This window comes from Hippopotamus amphibius, chromosome 11 (assembly GCF_030028045.1).
Source record: "Hippopotamus amphibius kiboko isolate mHipAmp2 chromosome 11, mHipAmp2.hap2, whole genome shotgun sequence".
NCBI lineage: Eukaryota > Metazoa > Chordata > Mammalia > Artiodactyla > Hippopotamidae > Hippopotamus > Hippopotamus amphibius.
In genome coordinates this window covers 24,242,937-24,262,984 of record NC_080196.1, presented here as the reverse complement: position 1 = coordinate 24,262,984, position 20,048 = coordinate 24,242,937, and the positions used below count along the sequence as shown (strand labels likewise).

Genomic DNA, 20,048 nt, shown 5'->3' with positions numbered 1-20,048 from the left:
GATCCCACCATGTACATCCATCAGACACCATTTCATTTGCAGACCATCATCTTCTACAGAGAACACTTGCTTGTATTATTCATTCTTTTCTATACCCCACACTCACATCCTTTTTGCTTATCACTTCACCTCTTGACCAGTGTCAATAAGAGCACAGCAGTTGAAGGTTTAATGTGTGAACCGTCAGTACTCTGCCCTTCCTTGAGTCCAGGGAATGGGAATTGTGGGTCTCATTTTCCATCCAGGAAAGGGGTGGGGCTTGGAAGAGCTGGGGGTGGGTGATTTCTGAAAGGTCATCGTGGGGAAGGGATCTGGGCCATGCCGAGAGTCTGCTGCTCCATCAGGTAGACTGGGTAGGAATTGGGGCCCCCATCATCCGCTGGGTCATTGTCTTCCGTGTTCTGGATCCGTGCACGGCGTGCTTGCACCAAAGAGGAGACCTGTGAGTGGGAGGAGAAAGGAGGAATGAGTACCACCTGCCATGCCGTTTGCTTTCCTCGACACCCGTATCTCAGGTCCTTTGCTTCTCTTCTCCCTGACCCTGGACATTTGGCTTGCTCCTTTCCCGAGAGTCCATCCAAACCCTTATCAATCCTTATTCCAGCCCCAGATCCAGTACACGGAGTTCCAAACTTCATCTCCAATTTCCTCCTCTGTCCTTTTTTCCTTCCTAATATCCCCCATTCTCACACCTCAGACTCTATCTCCAGCCAACCCCCAAATTTTCCCTACTTTACCCCGTTTTTCTCAGCTACTGCTTGCTTCCCAATTCCAGTTTTCATGTCCCATGCCTCTATTTTCTTTCTCCATACTTTCCACCACCACAATCCCTCTATTACCATCCCCCACACCATGCCTCTTTTCCTTGACTTATTATTCCCTCCAGTTCTGATCCATAATATCTGTTCAACTCCCTAACCCATAGGCTCACTCTCCTGGACATCACTCTCCCTTACCAAGACTATTAGGCCCAGGAACACCAGGAGGAGAATCACGATCAACAGGACCACGACAACTATGGCCCATGCAGGGAAGGGATCATTCTCCCCCGTCTCTCCAGCCTGGAAATTATGTGAGTCGCCTTTGTTCTGCTGCGGATGGCTCTTGTTGTCAGGGGCTTCTGACGTGATTGACCTGGTGGGTGTAAAAGAACCAACGGGCACACGACAGGAAACAGTTTTATTTGAACAAGGAGAGGTAGTACTGATAGATGTGTCTCCTGTGACCTTCACTGGAGGTCTTATACTGTCTGTAGCTGCTGTGGTTTTTGCTGGATTTTCTGTGAGTTTAATTGAGGATTTTATGTTCTCAGTGGCCGATGTGGCCTTTTCTTGATGTCGAGTAGATTTTGTTGGAGCTCCCATGGTCTTATAATGGGTCAATTTGGTCTTTCCTTCATGTCCCATGGACGTTTCTGGGGCCCCTGTGGTCCTCTCATGGCCTGACGTGGTGTTCCCTTTGCGTCCTGTGGGCGTTTCTGGGGCCCCTGTGGTCCTCTCGTGGCCCAGTGTGATGTTTCCTCTGTGTCCTGTGGGCGTTTCTGGGACCCCTGTGGTCCTTTTGTGGCCCGACGTGGTGTTTCCTCTGTGTCCTGTGGGCGTTTCTGGGGCCCCTGTGGTCCTCTCGTGGCCCAACATGGTGCTCCGTCCATGTCTCGTGGGTGTTTCTGGGGCCCCTGTGGTCCTCTCGTGTCCCAGTGTGATGTTTCCTCTGTGTCCTGTGGGCGTTTCTGGGGCCCCTGTGGTCCTCTCGTGGCCCAACATGGTGTTTCCTCCATGTCCCGTGGGCGTTTCTGGGGCCCCTGTGGTTCTCTTGTGGCCCGACGTGGTGTTTCCTCTGTGTCCTGTGGGCGTTTCTGGGGCCCCTGTGGTCCTCTCATGGCCCGACGTGGTGTTTCCTCTGTGTCCTGTGGGCGTTTCTGGGACCCCTGTGGTCCTTTTGTGGCCCGACATGGTGTTTCCTCTGTGTCCTGTGGGTGTTTCTGGGGCCCCTGTGGTCCTCTCATGGCCCAACATGGTGTTTCCTCCATGTCCCGTGGGCATTTCTGGGGCCCCTGTGGTTCTCTCGTGGCCCAACGTGGTGTTTCCTCCATGTCTCATGGGCGTTTCTGGGACCCCTGTGGTCCTCTCATGGCCCAACGTGGTGTTTCCTCTGTGTGCTATGGGCGTTTCTGGGACCCCTGTGGTCCTCTTGTGGCCCAACGTGGTGTTTCCTCCATGTCCCGTGGGCGTTTCTGGGGCCCCTGTGGTTCTCTTGTGGCCCGACATGGTGTTTCCTCTGTGTCCTGTGGGTGTTTCTGGGGCCCCTGTGGTCCTCTTGTGGCATGACGTGGTTTTTCCTCCGTGTCCCGTGGGCGTTTCTGGGGCCCCTGTGGTCCTCTTGTGGCCTGACGTGGTGTTTCCTCCATGTCCCATGGGCGTTTCTGGGGCCCCTGTGGTCCTCTCATGGCCTGATGTGGTGTTTCCTCTGTGTCCTGTGGGCTTTTCTGCGGCTCCTGTGGTCCTCTCATGACTTGATGTGGTTGGTTGTTTTTGTTCTGTAGGTTTTCCTGACTTTTGTGTGGCCTTTTCAGTGGTATTGTCTGAGATGGTACTTGGTGTTACAGTTTTACCTGGGTTACTCGTTACTGTTGATCTGTTTGTTGTGTGCTTAAAACAAGTTGTCTTTCTCTTGGCTGTTGGGGTTACAGGTTTTTCAGTAACTGTGTTACTGGAGGTTTCAGCAGCGACATCGCATTTGTTCCGGGTAAATGTGTCTCTTCCTTGATTGCTGGCATTTTGTTCAGAAGTGGGAGCAGCGTCTTGAGCAGTAGAGCTTCTGGAGTTATCTACAGCCTGGTGAGTCTGCTCGGAGCCCTGTGTGGTGTTACATGGGTGTTTTAGCTTACGGGTTTCTATAGATTTCGGGAGGTCTGGAGAGCTGTGTTCTGAACGAAGAGCAGTGTGGTCAGAGGGAGTAACAGAAAGAGGGCTTGGAGCCAGAGAGAGCAACGGATCAGATGTTGGTGACTCGCCAGTTTTCTGGAATTCAGGAAGTGTGGCAGCACCTGTGAAGGGAGAGAGGCAAATAAGAAACTCCCTTCATGCTCTTCCCTGCTTCCCTTCTCACCTCATCTCTAGGGGTCCCTTTGTTACCCCAGATGTATCTCCCCAGCCAGTCTCTTCAAAATACGCTGATATCTAATCCCCACTCTCACCTCCAGTCTGTGGACCTTTGTTGAGGCTGTGCTGTCAGCAGGAATGCCACCTCTCACCTCTCCATCTCTACTCTTCAGTTCTCAATTTCAGATCTTTCTAGCTTTATGGCATCTTTCCTGTCTTTCTAAGCAGATGAGACCCAGCTTCATCTCAGTGCTCAAAAAGTTCTTTGTTAGTTACACTTTCCTGCTACTTTCAACATGCCATTATAGCCGTTTGTGTGCCTGTCAAACTCTACCCCCATCCAGCTTACCACATTGTAAGATTTTGAGAGGAGGTATTCACTGGCCTTTTGCTCCACCAGAGCTGCCTTAGGGTTTATATACTTATGGAATGGAGCTGCCTTTCCACAGCAGAGCTGACAGGAAAGAGAATAAATATCAGAACCTCAGTCTTTCCACAATAGCCCAGCTCCATCCCAAATGCAACTGTGTGAGAGACTGAGGTAAGATCTCTGGCAAAACTTCCCACAGGGATTAGTAAGTAGACACAGGTGATGCGTGAAACGATAAGAAGAGGGATGGATGGTGGGTAGAGGAGCAGGATGGGAAACTTTCATTTCGGTGATGAAGGTTGACCTGGATGCAGACACTCAACCCTTATGGCTCCCCACTGGCTCCCCCTCTTCACACACCTGAAGCCATCTGAGATAGATGAAAGTGGCCCTTTTGAAAGAAAAGGATGTCTACTTGGGGGTCCTGGGAGGCATGAATGAGGCAGCTGAATTCTGTCAGGGACCGACCATGTTTAAGGACAGGGCATAAGGGAAAACACCCCATCAGTGAACAGATGTGGGCCTTGACTCCATAGAAGAACACCAGTGGGGACAGAGGAGATGTCTCTGATATCTAACCAGGACAGTAAGAGCCAGGAGAGTGCTGCAGAGTGAGAGAGAGCGCGTCGTTACGTAACTGAGTTTTCCAGGCTCTGTTAGCTCAAGGTGGCAACCAGAACCTGGACACACTCCCAGTCACAGGAAACCACAATCCACTCACCTCCCTGCTGACTCCTTAGGAGGGTTGAGGGTTGGGGAACTCAGTCCTTGAAAGAAATACAGGTGGATGAGAAGGGGGTGAGGGTAGGAGGGAAACCCAGGTCCCTGACGGGACTCGAGGTTGGGGAGAGAGAGGAGGGCTGAGCTGTCAGGCCCTCACTTCACCGGGCCGGTCAGTTCTCTGATCCCCTCAGCAGCAGTACTGGCCATGGCCATCGTTTACTGGGCCCCGTCTCAGACCAGGTGCTCGGCTAGCTGCCTCACAGTCATTCTCCTTCTGGGTTGTCTTCTCAGGTGATTGATCTCCCAGCTCCCCACAAGGCATCTTAGGAGCTGTCAATGTCCCTATTTTACAGCCAAGAAACTTGAGTTTCTTGGAGAAATGGTGACTTGCACACAAGACCACAGCCACAGCAACGGCCAGCCTTTCCAGGACACTTATTGGGAGACAGGCAGCTCCTACGAAGGAGGACATGTATTAACTCATTTACCTTTCACAACAACCATTTGAGGTTGAGAACTATTTATTATTCTCCCCTTTTTATAGATGAGGAAACAAAGTTCAGAGAGGTTAAGTAATCTCCCCAAGGACACTCAGTAAGTAAGAGGTTGAGCCAGAACTAGAACACACATTCTGGGCTCCCAGGCCCAGGCTCCTACTGGTTAAGACCACACTATACAGCCTATAGGTCAGCCCAGTCTCTTGGGGAAGGAAGAACACTGACATTTGTGGAACCCCTGAAGGATGCTGTTCATATATTTGTTTATTTAATCTTCACCACGAACTTGTGAGGCAAGTGTACTTACTATTTTACAGGTGAGGCAAGTGTATCTTACTATTTTATAGGTGAGGAAAGGAAGTTCAAAGAGGGTAATTGGCAAAGATAAGCTTTTCACTACACCCCAGATGCTTTTAAATGTGACAAGGGATGACTAAACATACATGGAACGAGTAAGTGTGCAGGCAGCAGCTCAGAGTGGCAAATTCTACTGGCCTTAAAGAATCAGAGGACAGGATGGCGTCCAGGAGTTATCCCTCACTAGGTCTGCATCTTTACTCAGGTCACTTAAATGCTCTGAAACCCCATATCCTCAACAGAAAATAACAATGATGTCAACCTACCAGTTTAGTGTGAAGACTAAAGGAAGTATGGAGCAGAGAAGACTCTGGAGCATAGAAGACTCTTTAAAGTATTTGTTGAATTCAAGTTGTAGTCTTTGAAACAATCTCATACTTTGCTCTGTTCTTCTTCTGGTAGTAAGGGGAGCCTGAGCCTGTGGCCTTGCCCTCCTGTCTACTGCACCTCCAGGTGTGTCTCTCATGTTCCCCCCACCTCCCCAAACACCTCTGGGCCTACCTTGACCACACCTTCAACCCCCCACCCCCATTCCTGAGCTGCTTCTCCCTGCTGTGTTTTATCAACGTAGCACTCATCACTTTCTAATGTATTACAAGTACAGTGTTTACTTCCCACAGTGGCAGGGACTTTTATGTGTTTTATTCATTGCCTATATCTCCAGCCTAGAACAATGTTTAGCCCATAGGAGGCACTTCATAAATATTTGTTGAACGGATGAATGAGAGAATATTTTAAGACCGATGAAAACTCTTCAGAACCCATGCCAACAACTTTTCATTATGCATATTACGTAAAAAGACAAACATAATTGTGGCCTCCAAAGGTTGGGAGACCAAGGGTAACTTCTACTGTGTTAAGTAATTGAGCCCTGAGATGAAAAGTTGTTGAAAGAAGGCCTCTCGCCCACCATTTTGGGATATTAGTCATTATTTAACCACAGGAGCCACATAGTCAGTAACTAGACTCAGATAACTAGAATTTAGAATTCCAGATCTACATTACCTAGTTGTGGAACCATTGATTATAAAATCTGGAATTAAAGCTCAAGGGATTCCTTGGTCTTGAGTCTTAAGGCAAATCAGTGACCTAACCCCCAGGTTGAGATGACCATCTCTTCTCCCTGGTAGATCTACAATTGGTAGCAACTTTCTGTTCCTAGGAAGTTTTCACCATGAGATAGTCACTTCACTGACTATAATAATGGTCTGAAAGGAACTGTTTTGGTCACCAAGGTATATTTAGAGAGCAAAAGCTGGCTTTAGCACAAGACACTGGTGGTGGATGTGGTGTGCTCCAAGAAACGGGAACCCAGGGCCCTACGACGCTCCCACCCAGCAGGAAGCAGCCAGAGAGATCATCGCCCCTTTCTCTTATGAAAGGGGTTCCCGAACACCTGAAGAGGAGCTAGGCAGATAGACAGACATGAGCAGGGTAACCAATAGGGCCAAAGAATTGTCCCTTTAAATAAAGAGGGGGGGAAATGTGGTGTGCTCCAAGGACAAAGAACAAGATAAACTCAAAGGGCCAATATTGCCAGAACAAAGAGCTACAGAACTCCTATTACTCTGTACAATGCAGCAATTGCAATGTCCCAAAATTTTCCCAAGCAGCATGCCATGTCCCTTGCCCATCCCATATAAGGAAAGATATTTGCCCCATTTTTCTCCCGCTCAGCACACTAAAAGCATACATACTCTGCCCAGTCAGCAAATAACCACAGGTTCCCTGGCTATAAAAACAGGCAAGCAATCCATGCTCAAGGTTGACTTTCCCTGGCTACCAGGAAATCGGCTCGCTGTTCTTGCAGATTCCCTTCTCTCTAATAAACTCTATCTTCCTTGCATTCTGCCTTGTGTCTGGAAATTCTTTTCTAACCCGCACTCGGACCACAACAGTGGATACTCAGCCTGGATAAAAGAGTGAAAATAAATCCCACAACATCAAAACTATGTACAGTTCCAAAGGTCTGTTCTATCTGCTTCATTTACTAGTTTGAAAAGAAGATGGACATCCTACTAAGTGACTTGTGCTGTGGGGTCTCTGTCCGAACAGTCTCACCTAAAAGAGTATTTCTGATGTTTCTTGGTGTCCCACCCCTGAGAAATGGCTTACTCCATTTGCAGTAATGTGTGTAAATGTTTGTTAAAGTGTCTATACAGTTTAAGCTCAATGTGTGACCTAAAACACAGGCATAGTAAAAAGATGAAAAAGAAATACTCAAGTGTTTGCGTTGGCAACTGTGGAGTATTGGAAGAGATTTTCTTTCTGATTTTTTCCACTTTCCAGTTTCTAGAATGAGCATATATTATTTTTGTCATAGAAATGAAATTAAATAACATTGACTGTAGGAGAATATCATTTTTAGATTCTCTGCAGGACCTCAGCCCCATCTGTGATTTATTCAGTGATGATTTAATCTAGGTTCTGCACCTGTGGTTCTGTGGCTGCATGATGCAGACTCTGGGGTTCGAGGATCTAGTCATCTGCGTCTGGGTATTGACTGGTCCTGTGGATAAATGACAGGGCATACCCCAGATCTGTGGGCTAAAGGTCTTCGTCCACTCCTCTTGTCACCCTTCCTTCCCTACCCTGGCCTCACTCTTTGCTGGACATAGTTATGTGCCAGCCCTGACTCACACTCCACTTCCACCCTGATTCCATTGCAACCCCACCCCAGCCTCAAGCCACCCGCCACCTGTTGCCCCCTTGCTCCTCTCTGCAGGATCTGAGCACCCAGCAGCTCTTCCCTCCCTACCCGTCCCCTCCGTCCCAACCAGCCAAGCTCTAGCATGGCCATCTCCCAGACCACATCCACGGAGCCCAGAGTGTCCTGTTCCAGATTTTAGATTTTGAGTGTCCCCTGCGCTTGTCCTGTGCCTTAGAGTAAATCTCCCTCAAAAGTGAATGTGAGGGGAAAATAAAGTGAATGTGAGTAGAGTTGATTCGGGACTCATTCCCTTCTGCTCTCTACAGGTTCCTCTTCCTGGACAGCAGCACCACAGGAGGGGGTGGAGAGCGGCAGGTGGGACAATCTGCCTGACAGGAAGGGGGAGAGAAGGTGGGTGAGACTGGGTGATGGGTGGCTCAGGGTGGCTCTGGTGCCTTTGTCCCCAGACCCTCAAGGTGGGGGGAGAGCATCAAATCAAGGCACTGCTGAGACCTAGCAGGGACCGCTTAGAGATTCCTCAGCCCTTGCTCCTGCTGTCCACCATCTGCCCAGTCCACCCACTACCACCCTCTCTGGCCCCAACGTGGCCCTGAGCTCAGGGAAGGAGAAATTTCCTCTAACGTCACCCTCAGTCAGACACTAATGGAAGGAAAAGCTACTGCTTCCCCAGAGCATCCAGACTCACGACCTTCCTGGCCCTGGTCTGGGATCGTCAGCACCGTTGCTGTGGATGACCCTATGCGGTACGTAGAGAGTCTCTCCAAATCTATCTTTGCCAAGTGTCTACCTTGTAAAGACCCTGCTCTGAATTGCCCAGGTCCCTCCAAGCTGCCCCTGTTTATGGGCATCTCCGCTCCCCAGGTTTGGTCACAAAACGGTCACTTAACTAAGTGAGCTATTTTTGCAATTTCACTTTATCTTGTAGGGTCTCTTTTGCTCATCAAACTTTTCAAAACATTTTCATTGGTGTATAGTTGATTTACAGCGTTGTGTTAGTTTCAGGTGTACAGCAAAGTGAATCAATTTTACATATACATATATCCACTCCTTTTTTTTTTTTAAGATTTTTTCCCATATAGGCCATTGTCAAACTTATCTATATTCACTTTCTTACCAAAGCCTTGGGATATTTCCCAACTGTAAAATGGGGATAAAACAGCATACTCCTTATCGAGTTGTCATGAGGATTAAATAAATAAACATGGATGAAGTGCCTAGAACAACACCAGGTGCATAGTAACTGTTGGTGTCCGCCAGGCGGCATCCTTCCCATTTTACAGAAGCCCAGATGAGCCAGAGTCAGGGCTGGAACCCAGATCGGCACAGAACAGGGCTCTTGGGAAGGAAATGCATCTTTTGCCCCCTGAGGACAGCAGCAGGGGTGGCGTGGCGGAATCCCTGCTTGCCTCTGTGACTTTGGACAAGCCCTTTACCTCTCTGAGTCTCATTCTCCTCACTATAAAATGGGATATTATTAACTACCTCAAGGGATTTGAGGACATGAAATGAGATGAAGGACCTCAAGCCCCTGTGAATTCCTTGCATGGAGCAGGTGCTCAGGGAGTGTCAGGTCCCCACCACTGCCCACCCAGGACTGCCACCCCAGCCCGTGTCTTTGTCCAGACTAGAGGAAGCCCCCCTCTGGTGGCTGCAGCCTTGCAGGCCATGTCTTGGGGAGCAGAGCATAAGCTGTAATTCTTCTCCGACATGCCCCCTTAGCTGGCAAACTTGAGCAGTGTACACCCTAGACAATCGTGTGCAGTAGCGCGGAACCCATCCACTTTCCCGCCACGCATTCACCTGCTGTTCATTTCTACGACTGGCCATTCATCTGTATGAATGCTGAGAAACAACCCCCCTCTACTTTCTATGCCCCCGTTGTGATGGTGACCCCCTCGCCTCTGAGGGCATCTTACCTGCCTCCTGAGAAGCTAGAAGGAAGAGGAAGCAGCACTGCAGGGCAAAGATGGAACGGATGCAGCGGGCCAGCGGGGCCATGTTGGAGCTGGACGGCTGCCTGAGGCCGTGGGCTGGGGTCCCCTCAGCTTATATGGGCCCAGGTGTGACGTCATGGGGGCTGGGGCCCCTCGTGCCTAAATCTTAAACAAATGGAACAGCCCCACCCCACAGAGGTGCCCTGATAACGGGAGACCGCAGCGGCTTCGTCATGGAGTGAGGAACGTGGGTGCCTACCAGAAGGGTGGGATCTGGGGGCGGGGAAAGGCAGCTGGGAGGGACAGACTCCTGCCCCAGCCCAGTGGGGGGGGGGTTGGGTGGGCAGCCTCTGGGGTTTTGGGCATGTGGGGAGCAGATGATGGGTTCTAGAAGGACTGAGTCCTGCCTGGGGCTGGATGGGGAGGGGGATGGTTGGATGCCTGGATTCTGGGAGGAGATTCAAATTCTGATTCTCCTGCAGCTGTGCATTCACCCTCCCACCTCTCTCACGTCAGCCCAGCTCTCCACACCCCTTACTCACACAAGGGCACTCATTCTGCCCTGGGTGGAGCTGTCTATGAATATCAGGTGAAAGTGCAGAGAAGGGGGAAAGCCCTCACATGGCCTGCTGCTGAAGAGACAGGTGCTTCCAGGTGTCCAGAGATGACACAAGAAGTGGGGACGGTGGGGGCAGTGGCAGAGACAAGTGGCAGCTACGGAACCCAGGCACTGACATCCCTCACCAGGGATGCCAGCAGGTCCAGGCCACCCAGAGGCACTGAAGCTGAGATCTTTGGCAGAGATGCTTAGTGGACAGGGGCTCTGCCTTCACTCTGCCCTCCCCCTCCTCTCCCGCCTCAGCCCAGGGGCCGTCTCTTTGCCGGCAAACTCCCATTCGTCCCTAAACAGAAATGCAGACCTCTCATTTCTAGGAGCTCCCTGGAGTCTCTCTCTCTCCCCTTTGTCCTGATTCCTTGCCTGAAGCAAACATTAGCACAGAGACTGTCAATATTCATACACTGTGTTCCCTAGAGACAGTGGAGTAGGGGAGGACTGGCTAACTGGGAGTCTAGGGAGAGAGAAAGCCATGGGCCCAGGTGTCTAAGTCACTGCCCCTGTCGCTCACTTAATTTCTTCACTGTGGGTCTCCTCTACTGGAACATCAGCACTCTGCAGGCGAGGACTTTGCCATGATCACTGCTGCATCCCCAGCACCTGGGACAGGGCCTGGCACACAGGAGACGATCAATAGTGTTGACTGAGTGGAGTGGAAGCCAGGGCTGGCTACTGCCTCTAGGGGGAAGTGGAGCAGGCAGAGGGGATGGAGAAAGCCAGACCCAGACGGCAGGAGGCCAGGGCCCCGGGGCAGCAGGGCTCATGGGAGGACTAGGGGGCCAATATGTGAATCTGTCTCAGTACTTGGCGTGACTGGTCCCTAAGCCCTAGACAGGGCTGGAATAGGAGGGAAGAGGAGCGGCAAACTGCTTATTAATGCAATTAATGGGAGATTAATTAGCATGCAAGGAGTCAGGCCAAAGACTGACTACTCACAACTGGCAGCTTGCCTCCCAGGCCATGTGTCCTAAAGAATGGGGAGACTGAGAAAGAAGCAGACCCTCCCCTGCCGCTCCATCTGGATGCAGCGGTGACTGACAACTCCCCTTTTCACTAGTCTGCTACCCTCACGCTTTCCCCCAGGGACCCAGGCCTCTAGGAGAGTGGTTCTCAACAAGGAAGGACAACTTGCCCCCACCCCCAGGAGGGACATTTGGCAATGTCTGGAGACAACCTTGTCACAGTTTGGAGGGGGCTGCTCCTGGCATCTAGTGGGTAGAGGCCAGAGGTGCTGCTAGCCATCCTGTAATGCACCGGACAGCCCCATAGCAAAGAACTCTCCAGCTTGACACATCAGTGGTGCTGAGGTTGAGAATCTGCTTTCATTGGGTAAATAAACACCCCCCCCTTCTCTTTTAGCCACAACCTCCCCAGAGGACATAGGCATCTGAGGCAGAGGAAGGTGGAGGTGTGTGGAGGCTCTTCGTAGAGGTTGTTGTGTCTGAGCTAGAGCCTGAGGGGTCACAGAACAACCCTACCAGCTGCTGACATCTGAGCTGTTCTAGGTACACAAGAATGTGCTGAGCACCTTACCTCGTTATAATCTACAAGGTTAGCAATGTCAGCCTCATTTTACAGATGGGAATGAACAACCTCAGTTCAGGGGAGTGATTTGCCCAAGGTCACACACCTGGTAAACAGTAGAGACCAGATCTGGCTGGTGCCTGCCTGATGGCAAAGCCCACACACTTGGACAAATACACAGTGTCTGGGAGACCAGGGGAGGGGTGCTGTTTTATTTAGTAAGGAGTTGTGTCCACCACCCACCTGGAGTGGTCTCAGGGGGCATCACAGAACAAGGTTCCTCACCTGTCCTGAGGTGAGAGAATTGGGGGTCTTGAGAGGGTCAGGAGCCAGCCCAAGGGGGCTCCTTATAGGAGATGTGAAGGGGGGACCCCATCCTGTTCCCCCAGGGGCTGCAAGCAAAGCGTCCTCAGCTTAGGACCTTCTCTGATAGTTGGGGAAGAGGATGGGAACAGTAAGAAAGGGTGAGGGGAGAAGGTTCCAGCTGCCCAGACCCAGACTCTGTGAGGGCTGGAAGAACCCTGGAGCCCATACAGCCCTGGTCCTTCCTTCTGCAGATGAGAAGACTGCATCAGGGGGTCCTAAGTGACTTGAGTGAGTCTGTTCAGCTGAGGAGGAAGGAAGGCAAAAGGGAGAGGGCCATTTGGGGATCCTGGTCCCGCCCCTTCACTTGATGGAGTAGCGCTGGCTGGTGGCCTCGTGGTGACAGCTGGAAGGGGTCACAGAGCCACAGCCACACCCCATACTCATCTCCTTCCAGAACTGGCAGGCCTGTGAGATGAGGGGTGGATAGGAAGGGTTAACTAAGGGCCCCAGAAACCTGCTGCCCAGCCCTCAGCTCTCCCCATGGACTGTGGCCTCCCTCAAAAACACAGGTTCTCAGAGCTCCTCTTCCAGCAAAAACAGTAATGATACTGAATCAGACTAATTTACTGAGCACTTACTATGTGCCAAGCACCCAAGTGCTTTCCATGCCTAAGCTCATTTTATCCTCTGACAGCCCTTTGTGATGGATACTAACATTCTCATTTTATCCAGGACTCAATTACCTCATCAGTAGAATGAGGAACAGTAATGTTGCTTATATCACAGGGCTGCTGTGAACTAAAATATGTACAGTACCAGGTACATAAGTATTATTTAAGTGTCAGTTATTATTATTGAGGAATATGGAGCACAGAGAGGTTGAATAACTTGCACAGGTCACACAGCTTATAATGGCAGAGCCAGGATTCAAAACCCAGGTTATAATGTAACGTTACAGAGTTGATTCTTCACTGCCTAGAGCTGAATTTAGTGCCTCCATGGGCTAGTCAGCCTGCAGCGCTCCTCAGCCTCTCTTTCAGTGGCCCCCAAACCTCCATCACTGCCAGGTCAGTGTTTCCTCTCAGCCACCCAGACTGCAGTTCCTTTTTCTCCTCATCCATCCCTAAGTGTGGCAAGCTGTCATCTTTTTCCCTGAAGCCTCTGTTCTCAGAGTTCTAGGGTACTAGGTCTCAGCTCCACTGGCCTCAGGGACCCACACATTTGGACCATAGCTTCACTCACCTTTTTTTTTTTTTTTAACAATTTTTTTTGATGTGAACTATTTTTAAAGTCTTTAATTTGTTACAATATTGCTTCAGTTTTATGTTTTGGTTTTCTGGCCATGAGGCATATGGGATCTTAGGTCCCCAAACAGGGATCGAACCCACACCCCCTGCACTGGAAGGTGAAGTCTTAACCACTGGACCACCAGGGAAGTCTCCACTCACCTTTTTGACACCATACAGCAGACTGACAATTGCTGCCACAAAGTGAGAGTGACCAACACGATGGCCCAGTCAGGGACAGAGCCCTTCTCCTGTGGCTTCAGGCTTGAGGAGCAGAGGGGGACAGTGACCAAGGCAGGTGGGACCTCAATCCCCTGACTCCCCACTGCCCTCCGTAACCTTCCATCTTTCCTTCGGTGACTCTGACGTCTATGTGACTCTAAGACCAAGTTTCTCTAGTTCTGTCTTGTCATCTTGGGAACAGAATCTCAGTGGAGGGGATTTTAAAGGGCTTCACGCCAAGCCCCAGTCACCTCTTCTCCGACACCTGCAGATGTGTCTGTCAGTCTCTAACATCCTCACTGACATCTATGTCTCTCTGTCTTTCTGAACCTTCCTCCGTATCGCAGGCTCTGTTGTCCATGTCTCTCTCCATCTGCAGTGTCTCTGCACTGTGAGGGTCCCCGGGTGGGCCTCTCTCCTCCTGAGCCCCCTGTCTTCCCCACCACCCCACCCTGACTGATCTCTAGGAGGAGCCAGAGCTGGTTGTCCTGTTTTCCCTCCACTTATTTCCTGCCCTCAGACTGCCTGGTGGGGAGACTAGGATTGAAGGGGAGGGGGGCAGGGACAGAGGGAAGAGGGAGGACAGGATCTCTGTAGGGGATGCTTGTTGCCCTGGAAAGACAGATTGGGCCACAAGGAATAAAGTTGAAAACCTTTTGAGTAAGCAATCAAGTAACCAGACGTCTGGCTGCTGGTCTGACCAGAGGCTTGAAGGGGAACTGAAACCCTTTTAAGAAGTGGAGACATCCTCAGACGTACTCAAAACACAGTTGAAAGCAGGCCCTAATGCCTGTCCCTACACTCCTCTCCAGGAGCGGAGGTGCCTGCAGGTCGATGACCCAATGCAAACAAGAGCGCCTCACTGGTCGGGACGCTGAGACCAGGGGATGTGGTGGCCGCTCCAGCTGTGGTGGGATTGGAACTTCCTGAGACAGTCGCACTCGGTGTGGAAGTCACAGGCACAGGTGGAGCAGCTCCAGGGGCTGTTATGGGGGAGACAGATCCTAGAAGGGCAGAGGGGAAAACAACTAGAGGAGATCTGAGTGAGAACAGAAGCAGAAATTTCATCCAGTGCCTCCTCAATTGAAATCCTAGCAAGTTTTTGGTAGAAATTGATAAACTGATTTAATGAAAATGAAAGGACTGAGAATAGCTAAGGCAGTCTTAAAGAAAAACAAAAGTGGAAGACTTACACTACCAGATCTCAAGTCTTGCTGCAAAGCTGCAGACATTAAGGGCTTTGGCACCAGAGTAAGAATAGAAAGAACAGAAGAGAGCCCAGAAATAGACCCACACATACATGGTGACTTGACTTTTAAGAAAGGAACTCACATTTCAATGGTGGGGGGGGGGGGCGTCTTTGAAATGAATGGTTCTGAAGCAATTGGTTATCCATAAGGGGAGAAAAGGAACCCTGACCCCTGCCTCACCCTATATGCAGAAATTAATCTGAGATACATCCTTGGCTTAAATTTGAAAGCTAAAATAATAAAGATTCTGGAAGAATGAGTAGGAGAATATTTTCAAGACCTTGAGGTGTGCAAAAAAAAGTCTTAGGCAGAATACAAAAGACACTAAGAGAAAAGTTGGTAGGTTGAAAAGCAGAAGGGGGCCTTTGTATAGCCACCAAGGCCAGGACACTGCTTCAGTGAGGTTCTGGGGAACTAACAACTTAGTCATGGCTGAGCACAGGAAGCCCCCACCCAGAGTTACGGGCCAAGCCAAAGAGACGGATTGAGCAACAGAAATATCACCTGGCAACATTGATACCACTCCTGATGTGTTCCCCCAAATCATCAGACCTAAATTCTGGGCAAAGCCCCAGATGTTGAAGAAACTGTTGAGAAACTCGTAGAGATGGTGGGGAGACCAGCAGAGACAGTGGGGGGCCCAGCAGAGGCGGTGGGGAGCCCAGCAGAGGCGGTGGGGAGACCAGCAGAGGCAGTGGGGAGACCTGCAGAGATGGTGGGGAGACCAGCAGAGACATCCCCAGAGGCGATGGGGATGCCTCCAGAGTTAGAGGTCCCTGATGGGATCAGCTGAGCTGTTGGGAGAAGAAGAAAGATGATAAGATGGTGTTAGAAGAGTTGGCCATCTCCATGGGTTCAGAGACCACATCTTGACCCCAGTGCCTCATATCATAGTCCAGGTGCTCACCATAGCCAGCCAAGGCCTGCAGGCCCAAGAGCAGCACCAATGTGGCGTCCATGATGCCTGCTGAGGTGCGCTTCCAGGACTGTCTCCCTGGCTCTTTAAAGGCTTTGAGGCCCTGTTATAAGTCTTGGGAGAGCCAGGTGTGCCGGGGCCTCCATCAACACCAGGATCTCCAGCTCCAGGGAGGGGGCCACCAAGCTGTCCCTAGGGGATTAACCTGTCGCAGCCTGATTGCCGGAAGCACTGGGTGAGGAAGAGAGTGAGTAAGAGCCTGAGAGCCCTTTAGGGGAGTCCTTTCCAGGTTAGGGACCTAACCCTCTTTGACAGGAAGAGACCCAGGTGTCCTATCCCAAGGTCCTCTTGCTCCTAAAAGTACAACCATTGGGGGTGAGAAGCAGGATTTGGGATCCGGGTGTGGGTGGAGAACGTCACCGCCGGGACTGCATCTGACTCTCAGGAGAGCCCAGGGCAGAGCAGGAGGGTGAACACCTGAGACGTCCTCGTTCATAATGGCTGCAGCCCGCAGAGCTTTCCATTCCTTTGGAAGAGAAGCGGTGACGGGAGAAGAGGGACAGCTGGCGAGACAATCATCATGTTCAGGGACAGTGCAATGAGCAAGTTCACTGTGCTGGAATCCACCGCTTCCAAGTTGTGCCGCCTTGGGCAAGTCACGTGACCTATCGAAGCCTTTGTTTCTTCACCCCTAAGACTGGGGTAATATAGTACCTACTTCAAAGGGCCATAATAAGCATTAAAGGAAATAATGTTTCTAAGGTGCCTAGCACACAGCAGCCTCAGCTAGGATTACATGGGAAGAGGAGCACCAGCTGGGCATGCCCCCACTCTCTTCTTTCTTTTTAATTAATTAATTATTTTTTTAATTTTGGCTGCGTTGGGTCTTTGTTGCTGTGTGCAGGCTTTCTCTAGTTGTGGCGAGCAGGAGCTACTCTTAGCTGCACTGTGTGGGCTTCTCATTGCAGTGGCCTCTCTTGTTGTGGAGCACAGGCTCTAGGTGCGCGGGCTTCCGTGGTTGCAGCACATGGGCTCAGTAGTTGTGGCGCATGGGCTTAGTTGCTCTACAGCATGTGGGATCTTCCTGAACCAGGGATCGAACCTGTGTCCCCTGCACTGGCAGGCGGATTCTTAACCACTCTGCCACCAGGGAAGTCCCCACTCTCCTCTTAAGAGGACTCGGATGCCCCAAAGCATCTCTCTGTGTTCCCACCTTCTCACCCCTGCTCTTACCTCCTATGTCTGCTGATCTTTTTGGCCATTAATTCTTCCCACTCTGGGCTTCCTGCTCTCCAGTACAAGTCTGGGAGTCCCTAGAAGGCACTTCATTTACATTTATGGTATAGATGGTGTCTCCCTCCATCTCTCCATTTCCCTGGTCCTGCTTTTGGCTTTTCTCCCTGACTCTGCCCAGTACCCTCTCTGCCTCCATTCTTCTGTACAGGGGCCCATTGGTTTTGGGGGGAAGAGGGAGAAGATGAAAAGGGAGGCAGCTAAGAAGACGAAGGGCATGTACCTTTGTTCTAGAAGGTTTACGTGACTAGTTTGTCAATCTGTTGAGCTTATTCCTGTGGCTGGCATATTGACATATGGGTTCTAATCTCTCTGCTACTGACTTACTGTATGACCTTAATATGTCATTTACCCTCTTTGAGTCTTAGTTTCCCAGTTTTTAAAGAAAGGGTGTAAACTAGATGGGCTCCAAATTCCCTTTACAAATCTCTCCTTGTGTTTGCCAATCTGAGTGCCTTGTGAAATGGTATTGGCTGGGAGGATGGGGGAATCCCCTTTGCCATGCGTGCACAAGGCAGAGGGTGGGGAGATATTTGATGAAATTTGTGTCTCCGCCTAAGTAGCTGGGATATTTTAGAGCAACTAAAACAAAATATTCAAAGATGAATGTTCCCCCTTATCCAGATTTCTCACCTAGAAAGCCACTGTGGCTGGTAGAGCAGAACACCTGGGTTTGGGAAGAACTTGTCCTAATCCAGCCCTCCCTTTTGGGCCCACATTCCTGAGCCCTTAGGTGGCATGGATGATGGAAATTAATTGCAGTTAATAATTAATCCCTAAAGAGCAATGAGAGGCCCAGGCTTGGGTGGGGCCCAGACACCTGCATGAAGGGACACCTCCTCACCTGCCCTCTCTGTGAGACCAGGCACCCCACCCCCTCAAGCCTCAAGACGTGGGGGAGAAGTGAGGCACAGGATTGAGGAAAGCTGACCACCCTCTATTTCCCCAACAGCCCAGTGAATGGCCCTCTCCTGGGTTCTCAGAGCCATATTGAGAGAACTGGAAAATCCAGTTACCTAGCTTCCCCCTCCTTCTCCCCACAGGCACCTGTGCTAAGGATTGAGTGGGGAGTAGGAAGGCAGGCCAGGTAAGGAGAGGCCAGCCGGCCTTCAGATGTCTCGTCTGTCCATCTGAGAAGCCAGCAACAACAGAGTCCCGATGGGGCCTGGGCTGCCCCTCCTCCTCCTCCTGACCCTCCTCGCCAGCTCACAGGCAACAGGTAAGGTCTGGAGGGCTAGACACCCGGGTCCCCAAGACAAAGGCTGAGAAAGGGAGTGAGAGAGATGGAGGCTCCCTAGTCCTGAGCTCCTGAGGATTCAGGGCTGAACTCCTGCAGTGAGAGGGTCTGGAAAGGCATTGTCAGGGAAGAGGAACTTGGGTGGGGGTGGGACAAGAGGCGGTGCCTGCATCTCTGAGGGAATCTGGCCCTGGTGGCTGGGTCCTAAGCTGTGCTTTTGGATCCCTAGGGCCAGGAATGACTTTGCAACTGAAGCTGAAGGACTCCTTTCTGGCAAATTCCTCCTATGATTCCAGCTTCCTGGGACTGCTGGAGAAGGTAGCCCTTTGGAAGGGAAAAGGATGGGGCTGTGTGAACTCGCAGTGCATTCCTGAGTCGGTTTGGGCCTCTGGCTGTCTCCGGGGTGTGAGTGAGAGCCATCTCAAGCCTTGTCCTCTAACTCCTTCTCTCCCTCAGCTCTGCTTCCTCCTCCATCTCCCATCAGGGACCACTGTCACTCTGCATCATGCGAGATCCTTACACCGCATCACCTGCAAAGTCTGAGAGCAGTTGAAGCTGTGCCCGTCTTGGCTGGGGCATTCCATCCCTGGGGTGCAGGTGCAATGCCTGACCCCGTCTCCCAACAGGCCCTCACACTGCTGAGTGGCAGTAAATATGCTGAGTTCAATGACTTGACTTTGTGGGTTCATGAACAGAGGGGCCGGCAGGACAAGGGAATTGGACACTCAAGTCTCTGACTGTCCCTTATTAAGCAGAGGGTTTCTGGGGTGGACGCTCTCTCCCCTAACACCACTGTCAAAGGCCTAGAAGGAATCTGGGGAATTAACTGTTTGGGGACACACACACACGCGCGCGCGCGTGCTACACACACATATACATGCGTGTGAACACATACTTCAAGTTGAGCTCTTCAGAACACCTGGGAATAAAGGAAAGGAACATTTACTGAATTCCTGCTTTGTTCCTGACATGAGGCTTTCCTATTTCAGTGCTTACAGCAACCTCGCAGGTAGCATAATAGGTCTCATTATCCGATTTTACAGATGAGGAATTTGAGGCTTAGAGATGGTAAGTCACTCACCTAAGGCCCATTAGCAGTGGAGAGGTCTGACACCAGACAAAGGCCTTGGCTTAAGAAAGGTTTTAATTGCATCTCCCCTTGCTTAAGCTGAGGGGCTGGGGGCTCAGGAACCTCAGACAGGGATGTGAGCAGAACACCCCCAGGATACGGGCCCCCTGACCCAGGGATCCACATAGGTCAGTCAGGGTAGGAGGTGGGGTGGGGGGCAGTTCAGGTAAGAGATGAAGGGTTCAGCTTGTGAGAGGATGGCCAGCCTGGCAGAAGTGGTGGGGAGAAGAGGATGGTACTCACAGAGCTTGTGCTGGGAACTATGGGAACGTGTAGTCCCACAGGCCCACGCTTAAGTCCTAGGTGAACTTCTTATTCTCTTAGAGCCTCCATTTCTTTACCCACAAAATGAGGATAACGATAGTGTCTGCTTCCTAGGATTGGTCTGAGGACTACATGGATAAGCTATCTAGGGCACTTGGCCAAGGTCCCTGTCAGATAAGTGGGCTTGGGTGGTAGGGATTGTTATTACAGTGGAAACCTGGCCCCAGCATATATAAGTCCTAGTCCCCTTCTCCTGGTTTTTTTTGGCTGCACAGCATGTGGGATCCCAGTTCCTCAACCAGGGATGGAACCTGGGCCCCCTGCAGTAGACGTGCAGAGTCCCAACCACTGG

General features: G+C 50.9%; 2 protein-coding genes across 2 annotated transcripts; one reads left to right on the top strand and one right to left on the bottom strand.

Moving 5' to 3' along the window:
* Positions 1-293: 293 nt before the first annotated feature.
* Positions 294-2,267, bottom strand: MUCL3 (mucin like 3). Its single transcript, XM_057698169.1, has 2 exons — positions 957-2,267; positions 294-440 (listed from the first exon to the last, which is right to left on the bottom strand). Exons 1-2 carry the CDS (start codon positions 2,265-2,267, stop codon positions 294-296), a joined length of 1,458 nt encoding a protein of 485 aa, XP_057554152.1.
* Positions 2,268-17,907: 15,640 nt separating this feature from the next.
* On the top strand, positions 17,908-19,234 carry SFTA2 (surfactant associated 2). The gene is made up of 3 exons (XM_057700393.1): positions 17,908-18,285; positions 18,533-18,621; positions 18,760-19,234. Exons 1-3 carry the CDS (start codon positions 18,225-18,227, stop codon positions 18,844-18,846), a joined length of 237 nt encoding a protein of 78 aa, XP_057556376.1. The 5' UTR covers positions 17,908-18,224; the 3' UTR covers positions 18,847-19,234.
* Positions 19,235-20,048: the final 814 nt, after the last annotated feature.

Bases quoted from the DNA above. Each gene is read 5' to 3' on its own strand.
- MUCL3 (XM_057698169.1), bottom strand. From the start codon at position 2,267: ATGTCGGGCCACAAGAGAACCACAGGGGCCCCAGAAACGCCCACGGGA. The intron at 441-956 runs GTAAGGGAGAGT...TCCCACTCACAG, and splicing joins TCCTGGGCCTAATAGTCTTG to GTCTCCTCTTTGGTGCAAGC.
- SFTA2 (XM_057700393.1), top strand. From the start codon at position 18,225: ATGGGGCCTGGGCTGCCCCTCCTCCTCCTCCTGACCCTCCTCGCCAGC. The intron at 18,286-18,532 runs GTAAGGTCTGGA...TTGGATCCCTAG, and splicing joins CGCCAGCTCACAGGCAACAG to GGCCAGGAATGACTTTGCAA. The intron at 18,622-18,759 runs GTAGCCCTTTGG...TCTCTCCCTCAG, and splicing joins TCCTGGGACTGCTGGAGAAG to CTCTGCTTCCTCCTCCATCT.